Here is an 18,869-nt window from a genome sequence, read left to right as displayed (position 1 = left end):
TTAGTTTTAAGTTATATAGCCATACAAAATTCACAATTGTCGGTGTTATACCCATTCGTACAACGGAATATTTTACCGCACGTTTTTACCCTAACTTTTCTGTTTTACTAAACAACCTTTTTTTTTAATTTTTTTTTTTATTTTAACATACCTATGTAGTTAAACATGCTGAAAACGATGGGGAAGTTTGAATTTGGCGGACAGACTATGTCTATTATTTTAAAGTTATAGCTATATAATTGAAATTTTTCAAGGCGCAATAGAGACTTTGGGGTCAACTACTATGTTTCACGCACCAAATACGCATGATATACGCTATAGCTCTATCCAGTGTAGGTATAATATAATCTAAGCTTTGAACCGAAAAGCGTCAACAATAATATTGTATGAATATAAAGTAACGGGCACTGTAGCTACAGCAGTGCTACACATATATTATACCTACTTATATATATCACATTAAATTACTTCCTAACATTTATTGCATTTTTCCGTTATACTGCATAATATGTAGGTATATACATACCTCTGTTCCGTCAACCGCTGAGCCCGGAGCGTCAGACGCGCCCACCCGGTACCGGCGGCGGTTGGAGCCGTTTGCAGGGAACACGCCACCCACCGGTGGCACGTGGTGGTTCGTCTCGTGTACCGTGAGACTCTGCTTGATGTCGGCTGAGAACGAACAGTGCGAGCACTTGTACGTGCCCGGCGCTATGATGCTGTGGTTGCGGTTGTGCCGGTCCAGGTTCCACTTGTACGGCGTCCGGAAGTCGCAGTCGTCGCACTTGATCATCGGCATCGTGTGGTACTTGACATGCTTGGTGTACCGAGCCCGCATGTGCGTCACGTAGTTGCACTTCATGCACCGGAAGAATTTCTTCTTCAAATGCGCCGACTTCTCGTGCCTGTTGACCAGCGTCCGGCTGTGGCTGCCGAACGGGCACACGGAACACCGGATGAACGTCACGGACGGCTTGTCCAGTTTGTACTTCTTCTGCTGCTGTTGCTGAGGCGGCAGTGACACCGGGGATGGTGGTGTAGGTGATGCTGTCTGTGGCAGCGAGACCACGGGCACACGGTCGTCAGCATCCACTGAACCGTCGCCGTCGTCGTCATCGTCGTCGTCTTGCTCATCATCTTCGTATACTTCCTCTTGTTCTTCTTCTTCTTCTTCGCCGGCCTCTTCATAGTCCAGCTCATCTTCCTCTTCCTCGGCCTCGGCCTCGGCTTCGGCTTCGGCTTCGGCTTCCATCTCGGCTTCGGCTTCTTCGTCGCCCTCTTCCTCAGCACTGACCGGGTGAACCTCCTCGACATCCACGTCCTCCACGATCACCAACTTGGCTACATGCTGGTCCGTAAACTTTTCGAAACGCTGCACACGGATCCGGACAGGTGGCACCAGAAGCGGCTTTCCGGACTCATCGAAACCATGGTGTTTCTTGTTAGCTTTGCTATCCGTCTGGTGGACCATATGCACGTGGCGCTGCAGCTTCTGACTGTGCTTCGATGCGTACAGACAGTGCGAACACTCGTACACTTTGAGTCGTTCGGAGTGTACGTTCTTCTGGTGGTGCAGGAAGCTGCGCGGGTTCTGGGTGTAGTACGGACACTTAGCGCACGCGTAGTTCCGCTTGACCTTACACTGGGGTAGTGGGAGTTTCGGTTCCGGCAACGTCGAAGAGGACGGCGCGGACGAAGACTGCTGCTGAGAATATTTTGGCTTTGGCCCGGGCTTTTGGCGGTGCGGGTTGCCCGAAGACCCGGCCGACGGAGACGGCAAAGCCGTCTTTCCCATTTTAAAGTACCTGCGAATCAAAAAAAAAAACTCATGTATTAATGTTGACGGAATCGTTGTGCAGTCGACACAGTATTACACAATAATTAAAACTCGACAGTAGGTCAGTCGTCGTGCAAGACGTTATCGTATATTTTTCTAATAATAGGAGGTAGTCATCGCACGTAAAAATTCTTCGACCAAATCTCGCTGGTGCATACTGCACGACGCATACACGTGGCATCTGCAGGTTGTCGGATACGACCTAAGCTAGTGACAGAGTAGCGACGGTTATTATTGCCTATACATAAGAGTCGCGCGTACGTCCGACAGCATCTACACGCCACACTGCAATATTTTAAGTTATATCATAAACATTGTATAATAATAATATAATACATATACGACTGTCGTCCGAACGCATTATTGCTAGTATAATAATTATTATTATCAATGTACCGGCGCTGATCGCCGGAAAACATGAAACGGAATCGTATAATGCGCGTACATATTATTATATACGACGCGCCGCCGGCAGAAGCTGTGCGCCGCCGTGCGTGCTATAAATAACACGGCGAAGAAGACTGCCCGCTGCTGTTGGTGCAACGCCGCTCGCGAAAGTCCCCCGACGACTGCGACGCAAATATCGATGTCAAGGAGGCGCGGCTAAGCGCAAAACCTTGGCGTATATACTTGCAGCACCAGTAGCTAGCACCAGCAATACACGATGTACAGCCAACTATATGTATAATATGTATTATATTATTATTATTATTATGTACCTATATGTAGGACATAATAATATTATTATTATTATTATTATTATAGCCACGAGAATACCATACGAGTGCGGCGCGTCTCCTATATCTGCCGATGGTGTTCTCTCGCGCGGACGGAGATGATGCGATGACGCCCGATGACGAAAACTCTGGGACCGTTATTATTATATTAATATATTATATTGTCGTGTCCTGCACCTGTGCGACGTACGCGCAACCTTCGCGGTCCGTTTATTGTAAATAGGTAGGTACTGCTGTATAGGGCGGGAAGGACACGGTATAGGCAGGTATATAGATACTGTTGCGGCGGGAATCCGAGCCAATATCGATTTTTATCGTTCGATTCCCGGTGCTTTTCGAAACGATCACGATAAATAATTGTATTTTTTCATTTATACGCCAGCATAACTACGAAGCGTAACCGGTTAAATCGATAGTTGGTATATTATATTAATATTAAAACGCATCTGCAGCGGGCGGGGACACGCGCTCGGCAATGTTTCGACGTTCGAAAGTCATCATACATTATACAGGCGCATTTACATCATCAAATAAAGTTTACCAGATACAAATTTTGTTCACAATCACACCATTATACGATTTCCCTGCGTAGATTTTTCAAATTACGCGCTGGGATCAATAGCGTAGTGTGGTGAGCACATGTGATATGTTCACAGGAGTCAGGCATGCTGATACATAATATTATCGACGACAGCGAAATTTTTATGCAAGTGAAATAAATACAGTATACAATTAGTTGTGCACAACATAAACTCACACATGGTAGTAATAACAAGATGAGTTAGACAAAGGCAAACTATAGGATCACAATTCTGGGGAGGGGGACTTCATCGCTTGTTAAATTATATTGATGATCCGTAAAGACTGTTTTACAAAAACAAAAAGTTTTAAATGAATAAAATAAAACGTGCAGACAATAAATTACTCGTGATGATAATTATGTCGCTTAAACTAAAATATAGGGTAGCACTTTAGTAACTACTTATTTCACATTTATATCATATTAATTGCATCTGCAGGCACCTCAGAGGTTCGTCGACAGTACCCTCAGGCCGGGTACTGCTAGTTCTAATTCTGAGTGTCTAGTTATAAACCCGGCTTCCCGCTGCACCGTGTCGTGTAGAATATAATATAATATTTTAATTTGTATAGGTATAACGTGTTACCAGCATTTTTACTAATATATGGAACACGACAAGCCACCGTGTATAGTCATCTGGTTTCCGCCTTAAGTAAGATGAAAATCTATATAAGTTGGATATTGAATGTTGGAATTGCCGCAATTATGCACGCGTGCTCTGGTGTACCTAGGTATGTGCGAAGATTTTTGTTTATGCAGAAAAGTATAAAGTTAAAAGTACCTAAATGATCTTCGTGGTTAATTAATATATGAGTATAGGTACGATTCAAGTCTCAAAACTTATATATCATACGCGTATTGAATTTCTAATTATTATATTGATATCATATCAAAAACAAATTGCTTAAACATTTTGGTTGTAGGACTAAGATCTTAATTTGGGGGGGGGGGGGATTAATAGCTGTATCCTTATTGCGCTTACGCAGAACAAATGTCACCGCACCATACTTATAATAATATAAAAATGTCTTATAGTACCCATACAATATATCTAGTCGAATGAATAAAAAACATTAAAAGTATACAATGAATAAAATATGAATTTATTATGTGTTATGAATAGGTTGATTTTATGACTTGTTTTAACTTTTTTTGTACCTACTATAATAGTTGGTATACAGCCGCGTTCCACTAGCTTTGCAACCTTGCATTTCATCTGCTTTTTATCTTTAATGGACTAGAAAGCACCATTCGAGTTGATATTCTATAGGTATTATAATATATTACTAACATATTGTTAGTTTGCGTGAATGTGCTTTTGGTATATTATAATTATATAAAAAATACGTGAAGACGCAATCGTGATATTTATTTTTAATTTTTTTTTTTCAGTAACTTAAATTATTACAATACTAAATTAGATACATATTGCTTTAACTCAGGTATAGTTCATATTTTTTTGTAAATATTAGATTTTTTAGATACTTAGTTATTTCATTTACCACTGAAGAGTGAAGACAGTATTATTTCCTACCTACTTAATGTACGGACAGCGATCAGGAATAAAAAATGATAAAATGTCACATAATTGGGCGTATAATGATATATGAGCAATGAGCATAGTACCCTTGTGCGAGGACCAATGGGCTATACTGTATACGTTATAATTATATTATTCGGGCGTTATCGTTGACAGCGGTCTCGTGTTCGCTTCAATTGCGATTTCCACGTCATTCTCATCAGCGCGAGAAGAAACGACAAGCGCGGCCTACTATACTCTGTCCCAGGAGATATCGTGCCGCACACCGACCAAAACTGGTCCACCCACGCTTCATCCCTGTCACAGGGGAACCAGTTTCGACAGCAGGGTGACGCAGGGGGATGCGCAGAACCGGCATGTTCTCTCGTGGGACAGATAGTATAATAATTAAGTATAGGTATTGCACTGACGCCGTATGTAAATTCCATGAAACAGTGTGGTCCGTATTCCATGTAATCGGTGTGGTCCGTGTACAGAATTTTCATATTATTCGCCAAATTGAATAAAATGATAATCGTAAACGAATTCAATATTCACATTTGAATAAGACCTGCATCCGACCCACAGCGGGGCCGTGTAAAATATTACAACTATTCGGTATAATATATACGGCGATAACGGGGGATTAAACCACACACGATTTTACACGGAATACGGAAACAGCGCAATAGCACCTATTATATTAATATAAAGAGTAATTTACGACATTTTTCTCAGGTGTGCGCGGGCCGCATAACGACGAATTCGGGAAGAAGACAGTGCCGCCGCGAATCCCGGTGGTCGGAGACCCGTCGATAATAATAGCCACAAGCTGCGCGCTTACGGTCGAAAGTTAATCGCACGTGGCGCGTCGCACTTGCAGCAGCAGAGCAGCAGAGAAAGTTAAACAGCATAAATAAAATAAATCGCCGTCGCGGTCCCGTCGCGATGCACATAATATAATATTATTCTACGAGTTATTTGTCGTCGTCAGCTGTACAATGTACATATAGGTAATATAATATACCTGACTATACAGACTGCGTCCGCGATGATGATGATTATTATTATTATTATTATTACGACTGTCGCCGTTTTCGGACTGGCGGACGGCGGAGGTCTCCGTTTTAACGAAGAGACGAATATTTTGCACGAAGAACGAAATAATATTATATCGTTTCTTCGACGGGGGACACGTAAGACCGAAAACAAAAAAAAAAAGAGAAAAGCGATTTTGTCGGGCGTCGGCGTTAAAGCCGACCGTATTCAGGAAAACGGAAACGTCCGAATTCGGGGTACGGTAACGAACAACAGTGACAACTGACAATACTAAACCGGCCGCATGAATATTCTACTGCACCGGCAGCGGCACTGTTTCGCAATGCTGACAAACAATTTACCTGCCTAACTATATGCAGGCATTACAATAGAGTAGTGTACGCCATTGAGGTGTATATAGGAATATTGTGTGCGCGGACAACCGGTGCCGGCGGCCTATAGGTATATTATTTTTTATTTCAAGTGCATGTGCTTTTGGAAACGAAATCCTGCAGCGAGCACGTCGTATATAATATGCGAGACTGGATGCCGACTTTCTCTCGCCGAAAAAAACAATGTGCGGCGGTCGAGGATGTCCAGATGACGGACGATCAACACTCGACCACGCGCGGTGACGAAACAACGCGCATCACTTACGACGACGATATCGATCCACATAGCGTTCTCTGCGTGTCGGTATATATATATATATATATAATATATTCTACAGACCATATTACATTTCTAATAACCAATTACATATTACTATACTACCTATAGCTGTAGTTGTATATAGTTGTAGTGGCGGTGGTGTTGGAGGTGGTGGGGTTGGTAACGGCGGTATTCGACATACTCTTGCAGTAAATAAAAACAGGCGGACGTCTATACGGCTATTGGTTGGATTTAAGTATAATAAAAAGTCAAGGCCCCGTCCGTGTACAACATATTATATATTGTACTAAACAAGTTGAGTGTATTATTTTTAATTCAATAAAACGAAATACTACCAAACGCACGGGCGGCGCATGTAAATATATATACATATATATATAGCTAGGACCCCAATCGCCCCGGTAACGGCGTATATTATTATGCATATATTATATACCTATAGATACGCCATCATATCATTATTATTATTGTTATTATAATATACAACAACAATATATTATACGAAACCAACCGTGAGCCTCTTTCCCCTTTTCCCTCTCCCGCACACAACCCGTTCGTCGGGTTCAATTTATTTCGTTACGATCATCATCGGAGGTAACCCCTCACCATTATGTCGCGGCCTACAAGATTAATAAAAAGAGCAGAATGTAGAGCTGCAGTGCCCATATCATATTAAAACGTCCGGGTAACACACATACGACGAGCATAAACACAGCACACACACACACACACACCGACGTGCGGAGACATAATAATAATAATAATGTAATATAATATATTATTATATGAACGATTATTAAATAGAAAAATATATGTCGAGCGGCGTTCGTGCATAGATAGTGCGTAGTAATAAGTAGTAGCTAGCCGTGTATGTACACACACTATCGTCGTAACGAAATTACCGCCAACGTTCAGAGCCGTGCTGCACACACATGCGAGCTAATAAAACGATGTCGCTATGTCGTATTATTTACACACACTAGTATACATCTACCTACTGTGTGTGTGTGTTTAATAATAATATAACAATTAAATATATCGTACGTAATCGTTATACCTCCACCGTCCCTACACACGGACGCCCTATGCGTAATTGATTTAGACGGCGGTATAATAATATGATATAAAAGTGTTGTAACCGTATACGCGGTTACGCTTAGCAATATTTTCGAGTTATATGACTATATACAATGTGTACCTACATCATCATGATATTGTATAAATTGTGTTTTAATGCTAATATATATAGAGGTTTAATGTTGTAATAATATACAGGTGTAACCGTCGGATGACGTTTACGGGTCACGATTTGACGGCGGTGATGACCCGCCGTTGGCGCGAAAAGAAGACAGTACGAGAAGCTTAATAGAGTATTATTATAGGTACTGCAGCACGGAAAGGAGAACCGGAAGAAGAACGCGGCGGCAGCGGTGGTGTCGTGGACGACGCACGTGGTATGCGCGCGAGAAAGGAAGAGGCGAGTGAACGGGTTTTCTGGAGCGGACGGAAACGGTCATCGGCGGCGGAGACTAAATATAGGTCTTTGACCTCGCCGACGGTGGTATACGCGCCGCGGACCACGGTACAACAGGCTGAGATCGCGCTTGGTCGCCGAAGACGCGACCGACGACGTCTGCAGATACCGTGACATACAGGTGAAAAGCGGCGTACCGGTGTACATCGAGCGGCTACCGCGGTGTCTGTAGCGGGTGGCCACAGTCGACAATAGCCGGTGGCCGCGCGCCATCGTACGGTGGCCGGCGGCCGGGTGTGAGAAACCGGCGGAAGGTCGACGAGACGGACGTTCGTGGTTGATGTGGCTTTTTACGCACGCCAGTCGCGGTCGGCATCGAAACACGATCTGGAGCCGAAGTGTTGGCCGGTACCGTCCTCGTTCCACTTCGCGCGCGAAAGCGGCCGACGTCCACGCGGCGCCGCTTTCCACCGATCGGACAGCCACCGCCCGCCACACACGGCCGGATTACGAAACCTCTACACGACGAACGTTTTCGGTTTTTTTTCATAACAATAATGTACATCTATAATACGATCGCCGCGACCATCGGTTTCCGCGGCGACACGTGTGAGGTGCGTGTATAAGCACAAATTCACTGTATATAATATAATAGTTTATATCTGACGGAGCAAATCGGACACTACGTGGGGGGGAGGAAATAAAGCAGAGCGTCCGTGCGTATACGCGAGCCGCCGCGCAGTGGTTTCGCGCGCTCGGCCCATAATCCCGGCGCTGCGGCGGTTCAGGGTCGAGCGCGCCTTTTGTCTCGTCGTCGTCCGGCGAGCGCGGCGCGGCGGTACCACGTCACCCCGCCGCATGTCACTGGCGGCGGCGGCGGCGGCGGCGGCGCGAATACGACGACGATAATATAATATTATTTAGGTCACACGCGCGCACGCCGTAGTCGTCGTCGTCGTTACGGGTTTGCGAACGCGTATTATGTACACGTCGTCGTTAAATATTTATGGGCAGCGGTGCAGAGGTCTCGAGTTGTTGATCGTCGTCATCGTATACAGTCATCGCGCGGTCGTCTCGGTCTTCGTCGTCATCGCCATAATCGTTATCGGCGAATCCGTCGTCGACCTTGCGCCAAGTTATATATACCGTCAAAAAGCTCCAACTCTCGCGCTGCTCTGGCAGCAGCAGCAATAATAATAATAATAATAATACATGATGGCGTTTTACTACCATCATAAATCACACGTCTCACCCGCTGCGATAAGATTCTGGTGCAGCGTACACTTGCACAGGCCCGGAATGAAGTACACACGTTGGGCAAACGAAATAGGCACGCTGCCGTGGAAGAAATTCTATACATTATCATGGTACACGTATCACGAGAGAGAGAGAGAGAGAGCGAGAAAATTCTTCCATACGGTCGCCGAGTTTTATAATATATTTTTCGCGACCGACGGCGACGTTCACGCGGTTTGCGCGACGATATGGAAGAAACGTGATACGGATCGCGTATATACCAGAGCTGCTAGGTACAACATAAAACCGCAACGATCGATACTTTATTAATACAAGCAAAGTATACTTTGCTGTGTATATAGGTAATACGCATTATTATACAGTCGACTGTCGGTCGGTAACTCGAACTTTGATAGTCGACATCTCGAGTATAAAAAATTTTAACCATTACGCTTAATTGGGTTTTGATATCTCGAAATTGTTATAATAACTTGAATGTTGTTTTTCCCCTTGAACTTCGAGTTCCGCGCGTGCGTTGCGGCGTCGGCCGTGTCGAAATATTAGATTATATATTATTATTATGGTTTAATTCTCGCTTGCGATCGCGAAACACGTGTTGAAAACTGTAGTGGGCAACGCATTCGGAAATCAAACAGACGCGCAGAATAACATCTGTAAACCGCGAGCCGCTCTGTATATAAGAACATTTATATTACTCGACGTGGCGGCTCCGTCATCATTGAAACAATGGGCAAGACTATATATTTTTCTCCGAAAATGAAATACCGTTTTCTCCAAAAAAGAAACGTACTTTCCATTTTTCTCCACAAATTTTTTGGTCTAAAATCATGCTTATTGATAAATAATGATATTATGTTTATTTTCATCCAATAATATACATTATACTTTTAAGTTCTAACATTATAGAATTATACTCGGCACCGACAGCCTTAACTGTTGTGTACTGCAGCAGTTCAATGTAGTACCTACTACGGTCGAAAATCTCGTAACTTTGAATACGTTTATAATATATTTGTATCAACTTTAATGTAATAAAAGTATTAAACACCGAAATTTTTCTGAAAATCAAGTTTTCAAAACAACTATTGAATAATTATTTAAAATAAAATAATATTATGTTTGGTAGCATATTAAACAAAAGATGTTTTATAATTATTTGATTTGTATTCTTATACATACAAATATAATATCTAAATATATAATTTGAAAAATGTCGATAATTTAAATAATGCAGTAGGTATCTACTATCTGGTAGGTGTTTATTAAAAAAAATTAATATTTTCATCATAATGATATTTAATTTAAATTTATTGCGTAAAAAAATTGGAGAAGAATAATCTTGGCCAGAATATGAAAATGACGGTTGCCTACTACCTACCTATTCAAATCAATGAGAAGGTGACCGGATCTTAATTTGATTATGGATGAATATGGACATACCTATCTCATTTTTAGAGAAAAATACGGTCGAAACCATACACCCTGCAGCGGAGCGTATTAGGTGTCTCGTGTCCCTCACCCGTCCCACCCACAGTAGAACGCTCGGAAATAGATCGTCGTCTACCTGGCGATGGGCATAACGACGACGACGACGAGAACGGTCTCCGCGGCACAGTTCTTGCCAAATGGCGGCGGCGGCACACTTGGCCGCGGCGAAGATAAATATTTCGAGCTCGTCGTGTCCGCGGCTCGACCGTGCCATAAGAATCTACCGGCGAGGAGAGTGGCGGTCGTAGGTACTACATATATATCACGTTAATAATGACAATACGTAATAACATAATATTATATTATACGGCGATACGACGACGACGACCTTGACAAACAATTTTCGTAACGTTTCTTACCGTAGGTACATAATATTATTATACTCGACGTCGTCGGTGTCGTCGCCGTTTATCACGTGCAATAATAGGTAATATCGTATCGACATTAAAATGGTATATTATATTGTAGCGGACAGGAAAATAAAAGCCAAGGCGAAACACAATAACCGCCGCACGACTATACTACCTATATGCTTAAACATAATGTACTATACCTACAGCTAGTTTCTGTGTCTATATATATATATATATGTGTTATGTTTACAAAATAGTTTATGTTAAAAAATGCGTTTGCGTTGAATTTTGCGAATCACCACGAAAGAAATCGCGTAATAAATAATAATATTCAATTGTCGTTACACTTTTTCGAACTCCACCGTGTAATCGGTGGTTGAGTACGGTTTTGTACCGCTTGTGACGGGTGACCGGAACTATACCTTTGGGAATAACACCTCCCCGCCGAACTTCATAAGCCAGTTACAGTAGGAGAAACCTGGGCAAGAAGGGACACCTAACTTTAATTTTATTTAAGAGGGTTAATATTTTATTTTATTAAAAAAACAAAGATAAGTCTTTATCCTTTATTTATTATGTAAAACTATATGTAGTCACCTACTAAATTTCTAATCAGTTATATAATGTTACTATTAATTATAGGTATATACATTTTTACTAATCATATAAAAACTGATTATTGTCCCATCATGGACCACAGCTGAGGTAACAAATGTAATTAACTTCAGATCATATATAGGTGATCAAATATTATTCAAGCTTAAAATCTTTGTTTTATTTATTGTATAAATACATTTACCACATATGATCGATATACATTTATCAGAGAAATGCAAGCGAAAATGATATTTATATAGTTAAGTTTAATATCTAATGTCTAAAATATAATAGGTACCTATAGTTATATTTGATTATTTATTTATTTATTCAGCCAAAACAATTACAATTAAATAATTATAATAAAATAAATTAATAATAGCTGATACAAATACCAACTGATTATAACACATTTTCTTTAGTATACTAGGTAAATTCATACATAACAGATTAAACATAAAGCCGAAATTAAAACTTTAAAAAAGTAATAATAATAATATGGGATATGGTTCATCTTACCGAATTATATTTTTCCCGTCTTACTCCAAACATTAATGTTTTAATTTAACGTGTTTAGGTATTATTCTTAAAATAAGGATAAATTCTACTAAAGTCGTATTAATCGAAAACTAACAAGTTATATAAGAGTAATTAAGAATAAGCAATTATTTAATTACTTTTTCATCATTTGATGTTCGCCAAATAATACATCACATATTGCCATTCAATTCAATAAAGCACCTGTGCACCGTATTTCTATTTTTTGATATTAAATTATTATATTGTGACCACCAAACTATTTTTTTGTCGAAACATTTTTTTTCAAAAAACTCTATTTTCGAGATACAACGATGTGCCATCTTACCTCTATAGTCTTACCTATTTCCCTACATGCGGATCCTGCACGATCGGACCCACGAACTCCATGGTTATAAAACGATTTTCTCATAGGGAGATGCCGGATGCGATAGCAATACCATCATGAGAAATTACCGAGGCTTTTCCCACATTTCCCCTAACACATTTCTGAAAAATAATTTTCATTTTTCCCATCATATAAAAAACATAATAATATAGTTATTAAAATACGTAAGCACAATTTATTGAACTGCATATTTTTGTGATTGCTGTTTTATTTATATACGACCCTAAGAATGCGGGTTTGGAGTCAAGGCATGTATGTATGTATTACTAGGTGCTAAACGACACCACATAAGACATCACATGACGTGTATATCTTTATCGCACGATGTTCAATATCTATTATATTATAATATTACTATTATGTTACGATGCTTACGGATACAAAGTCACGGCGATACGACGATTATTCCCGGCCGACCGAACCTTGGTGCGCGCGCGCTCTTTATAATCGCTTAACGCTTCAACCGTTGTAACACTGGCATCGCACCGGTGGATGGGGAGTCGGGTGGGTGGTGTTGGTGGGTAGAGGAAAGAGAGGAAGCAGAGGAAGAGAGACGGATATGTGCATTGCTACATTTTCGTCATCGACCAAGACACGACGGAAAAGGAGCGGCGGCGGCGGCGGTGGTCTTCTCGTCATCGTCGTCGTACGCGCCTAACTTACTACTATATACACATAATAATATAAGTGTAATGTATATTATTACTATTGTATACCGCACGCGAGGACGACCGCCGACGCCGACGCTGCATTTTAAAAGCTAAGGCTCGGAATTGACTGAATACAAGAAGCGTCGTCCCGAGAATAACGTGTGACCGGATAATAGACCAAATGTATCAAACGTTATATAGTTTAGGTAAAATATTATGTCGTAGTTGATCGTAATTAGGTCTAGGTTCCGGCATATAGGCGTACTGCCGTCAGGTCGAAATATCACGTGCCTGAAAATTCTACTTTCGGTACATTTTTGTCGACCTTCCGCGGTGTATAATATGTTACTATATTATAATATAGTATCAAATCGTGAAATCACCGTAACTGGAGTGCTTTGAGCAATAGCCAATATTATTATATAACGTTACGGCGGCGCGGCGCTCGCACAATCTGTACTTTTAGGATCTACAAATATTATTAATATTTTTGTATACGCACAGTGACGACACATTCTGTTGGTTTTCGCGCGAACGAAGATAAAAGTACACGATTATCATTATAATACGTGCAGGCGGGCAAGTGGTGGGGGGCTCTAGAACCAAACTAATTTCGTACGAAAGTCGTTTAGGCGTTAGCCTGGTAAACGGTATACGTCGTCCGCTCATGTGCGATGCAGTATACGCCGCCAAACAAACACACACAAACACACACACACACACACACACACACACACACACACACACGCACACACACGCACATATTATACGCACGCGTGTTTAATTGTCGTCGTCGTGTCACGCTTCATTAGCTTTATTATTAGCGTTGCTTCGTGTATATATTATTATTATTACTATTATTATTATTATTATTATAATGAATCGAGAAGGAAGACGATACGAACTACTCTGTGCCAAGGCCGCTGCCGCCAAAACGCAACTCGTCGGCAGATTATATTATTATAATAGACAACAACGATCCGACCATAGTAATATATTATTGTACCTACCGCACCAAATGGACCGTAGACCACTGGAAAGAAAAACCCGTCCGCGCCCCCGATTGGCTGCTGATATTCGATTTTACGTTTCGTTGCAAAGACTATAACAACGTACGAAGAGTATATAAAAAAAACAGAAATGCGCAGTCGGAGTGGATTTGGTAAATAACGCGAGATGATGGACAGGCGGCGTCCAAACGGAATCGATTTCACTTTTTTTTTGGTTTTATTTGAAAATGCGTAGATTGTAGTCAAGAGAGGCTTTTAGAACAAGACAAAACTTACTAACTGAATTTTATATGTTAACGATGATCGAGGAAAATCTTACCGAAAAGTTACAATAAGCTACCACCAACTACTGGAAAATAAGGACGTGTTTCGTCATCGGGCTTGAGCACGCAAATGGCATTGTAGCTGATTATTACAAAATATCACCTACGCAAATATACTCTCGTTCAGTCGATGGCTGTATATATAATATATTATGAGTGCATGTTGGAATGATATAATATGTGGCATATGTCAAATGTCAGTATAGTAATTAGAAACGCGGAAAAAACTGTTCAATAAACGTCGAGCAAGTAACAATATACAGCGCACGAGATTTTCCACAAATAAATTACGCGCCACCAATGGGTTTTATACTCATTAGGGCTGTGAATTTGTAGGAAAGTGAATTTTTTTTGGATGATTGTGAAAGGTAACTTTTTAAGTACATAATTTGAACTATGTACCTACAACTACGAATCCATTTATGAAACTTTTATTTTGCATTTTTTGAGGTTTTTAATTTTTTAGGTTATTGTTTTGCATTTTTAGGCCATATTTTTCGGTATTTTTAATCAAATTCCGTCAATTGACATGTTCGAAAAACATTTTTTTGTTTTTGTACAAAGGTTATATATGCGTCGATAAAATAAGGCAATTCCTGGATAACTAGATAAGGGATTTGTGGCAGATCGTATATCAGTCACGAATTTCCAGATAAAGTTGGTTGATTAATAATTTTAGTAGGTAGGTAATTTTTATTAATTTTATTTTATTAAATAAATAAACACATTTTTATGCATGTAAAATGTAATGTAATACTGTATATCATATCCTATATAATATCAATATAAATATAATAATTAAATTAAAAACCATTTTAAGTGAATTTTATACAATGATTTTTGGCATTTTGTATTGTATTTATTGCAAGTTTTTTAGTGCATTAAATTCACAGGCCTGCTTATATACATTGCATGACCAACGACAATCCTTCTCCTTCTCCTCCTCCTCCTGTTCGTCGGCTCTCGGTCCACTGCGATACTATGCACGCATGCGTCACTCGGAAGTCTCTCTGACCGAGACCACTCCCATGTCCGGGTCCGAATGCGTAGTACAAAAGATATATAGATGGGTCTGTATGTATTATAGTCTTTGAAGACCCTATCCGTTGCCTATTGTAGTTTTGCGTGACGGAAGTTTAGCCGTGGGGAGTGGACAATTATTGTGTACGTCGGTCGGGTTTTCGACTATGGGGGTAAACGGCGGGAGGATAAATTTTGAAAGCGATGCTGGACGGTTTGGTTAGTATGGCCGCCACTCGTGCCACACGACGAGCATTTGGCCGGCGGTCGGGAGGTTATTATTACACGGACGTATTTTACGAACGAGCGCGGCCGTTGTATAGCCTCAAGAGGGTGTCGCGCGGCGGGGGTTTAAAAATAACCAGTGGGCCGCCGCCGCCGCCGCGACGTCGAGCGCGCGAAACGCAATAATATATAATAATATACGCACACGACTGGCGGATGAACGCGAGCGCGAAACACACGCGCTTGCGGACGGCGTTTCCGGTGCAGTGCAGTTCTCGACCGCCGCAGTCGACGTGTATAAATGAACACCGTATATTATAATATTGCGACAAGAGTACCTACGCGATAACATGTAATTTGCGAATAATTACACGACCGCCACCGCCGCAAACAATGACGACTGATTGCGACCAAAAACACTGCGTGCGGGTCGATAGTAATTCTACGGCTAGAACGGGCTGCGGACCGGCAGGAATTTCTGGTGCGAAAAAAAACTTGACCCGAAAGATCGACTTGCCCCATTAGCGTCGTCGAGCGTGCACCTCGAACACTTCCACGTCCCCGAAGACGAGTATATAATATCATATATACGTGTTAGGACCGGAAGTCCCGTCGTCACGAGGGGTTTCTACGCACGTATGGCTGACCTTATTGTTATTTCCGGACGTCAGTAAATGTACATAGTCGTCGGACAGACGGAAGACATATAAAGGCCGGAGGTAGTCATGACGTTTCTCGGGATTGGAGTGAACGAGCCATATTATTATGTACTGATGCAGGAAAGTCGTAAAGGAAAAACGAGTCGAGAGGGTCCTTAAGTGCAGGAACTTAGTGTCCTGTCGATGTGTACGCTGCCGGGCAGTTCGTATATCCCTTATGCGCGAGTCCTCAAAATAAGTGGCACGACGATGACGATGGAGGTAATGGTGGCGGCGGTTTGAGCAATAGTGGCGGCGGCGGCGGCGTGTAGTGCTGCTGCTGCTGGCACGTTGTAGTGTATTATTATGGTGGAGGGCTTGTCGTCGTCGTCGGGTTTATCGATTCCCCAGCTCTGGCGCTCGCGATGGTTACACAACGCGCGGCTACGGCGGCGGGCGGGCAAACAGAGGGGTTTCCCACCGTCGCTCGCAACGAAATTCGGTGACGGCCGGCGGTGTATATCATAGCGCGGGCGCCGAGGTGGCCACCGATCGTTACATACCGTCGTCGCCGGAGCGCGATGTGAAAAAGAAGCGCGTGACAAAAACAAAACCGGTAAGGTGTACGGCAGGGTAACCACCAAGTACATGTCACGCACACGTCTGCAGCAGAGTCGGCCTAAGTAGCAGCAACAGCAGCTATCAGCATGTAGGGGTTACAGTGACAGGGACAGGTGGTGTCGGTGGCTACCGGAAAAACCACCGGCGTTTGATGTATTATAATATTACCAATAGGCAATATTGTGTAATATTGTTTTATAATATTTTATTAGTTGTACACACTTCCAATACACGCAAATACTATACGCTATAATATTAGATAGGCAGTACAATAATATTATTATAATATACAAGATAATATATTATATAATTATTATAATAACAACAATATACTATAATACTATATACTGTTATATACTATAATATATTATTATCTTATTGTGTGTGAGACGTATTGTAGTCGTAAGATAGTGGGCGATGAGTAAAAGGGTACTTACGGGAATTATTATAATATTCGTTACATCCACGGCTTATGCGAAGAACACGCCGGCATACATCGTATCATTAATATTATTATTATTGTTGTTATTAATTGCGCGCGCGCACACACTGACAATACACGCGGTCGCGGCAGCAGCTGTCGTGCCGGTGTGCTGCTGGCTATCGAGTCTCGTTCTGTTCCGTCGGCCGGCGCACTACAGACTAACCGACCGCACGAGGCGGGCAGGCAGGCAGGCGGCGCGGCGGCGGCCGTTACGAAGGTTGCACGGCTACCACCACCACACCACCGCCACCGCCACCACCGACCGCCGTTTCCAACGTCGCCGCCGCCGCCGCCAACGACGCTGCTGCCGTCGCCGCACCGCTCTTGGTATATAGCGTACCATCGTCGTCGACCAGACACGGGCACACCACGCACGCATGCACGGCGCGCATGCAGCAAGCCATCGACACTCTAGTGAGCGGTCCCACTCGAACGCGCGCGCACGTACAAGCGCCGGCACCCGCACACCCGCACGCACACGAGAGCGTCGTCCCTACTTTTACAGCGGCCGCGGTTCACAATCACTTGGGGGGGAAAAGAATCCCGCGAGAGTTTACAGAACCCACCGCTTACTAGACAGAACTATAGAGACCTAGCCGGAAGCGGCGACGTCGACGGCGGTGGCCCGTTTTGTTCGAACACGTGGGAACGCCAACCGCAGACGGCGCGGAGGAAATTCTCGGACGACGAAAGACGTGTGTGCCGAAGATATCGAAACCGACTTTACAATATTGCCATTACGATAGTGTGTATATTATTATAATATTATATTGTGTACGGTTCCTCCGCCGCCTTCGTCGTCGCACCGCCGTCCAAGAAGAGAGATATTTGCATATTGTACAGGCGTCGCGCGTGCGCCATGTATGTCAAGGTGACCGAATCGGCGACGCAGTTTAAGTCGACGCAATACTTGGCTGCGGCGTAATATTGTTAGCACCGAAACGGTACCCACATAATAATAAGCGTACATTAATAATTGTAATGCGTACATATTACGTCCATCCGACCGTTTCTGTTTTTCTGTGCACCGGTTCCTAGAGGGAGCACCGAGAAACCGGCCGGCGCGAAGGGTGCCTGACGACGACGACGACGACGGCGGCGGCGGTGCGGAAACCGGTTCGCCGGGTGGTTGTGAAATGCCGGCCAACAGTGCGACACACTGGACCACGGCCGCGTCGTATAATATAGCCGGCGGCGGGTTTCGCTTCGCCGCGGGAGCAGCAGCAGCAGCTGTGCAGTGCGCGCAAAGGGTTATGACACGCAGACAACAAAGTACGACGGTACACTTATAGCCGCCATCGCCGTTCCCGGATCTCGCGCGCGCGAGACAAAAGCGTCATCGGCGGTTACGGGCATATGTGGCGGCGGCTGCTGCGTCGGTAGCGGCGCGTGCACAGTAGAGTTCCTCCCACCGCTTGTTG

The 18,869-nt window shown here is 42.9% G+C and overlaps 1 protein-coding gene across 6 annotated transcripts in view; it reads right to left on the bottom strand.

Moving 5' to 3' along the window:
• The window catches only part of LOC132937533 (uncharacterized), a 76,621-nt gene that overhangs the window by 31,503 nt on the left and 26,249 nt on the right, over positions 1 to 18,869 (bottom strand). For 3 of the 6 annotated variants that reach the window (XM_061004356.1, XM_061004355.1, XM_061004353.1), the window contains one exon: positions 527 to 1,805. In XM_061004356.1, the coding sequence (XP_060860339.1) occupies positions 527 to 1,795 (1,269 nt within the window). In that variant the 5' untranslated portion in view covers positions 1,796 to 1,805. Of the gene's footprint in view, positions 1 to 526; positions 1,806 to 12,417; positions 12,558 to 17,401; positions 17,619 to 18,869 lie in introns of those variants that run through there. The other 3 variants (XM_061004354.1, XM_061004358.1, XM_061004357.1) reach the window with 3 other exon arrangements.

This window comes from Metopolophium dirhodum, chromosome 1 (genome assembly GCF_019925205.1).
Source record: "Metopolophium dirhodum isolate CAU chromosome 1, ASM1992520v1, whole genome shotgun sequence".
Classification (NCBI taxonomy): Eukaryota; Metazoa; Arthropoda; class Insecta; order Hemiptera; family Aphididae; genus Metopolophium; species Metopolophium dirhodum.
This window is presented reverse-complemented; position numbering and strand designations above follow the sequence as displayed.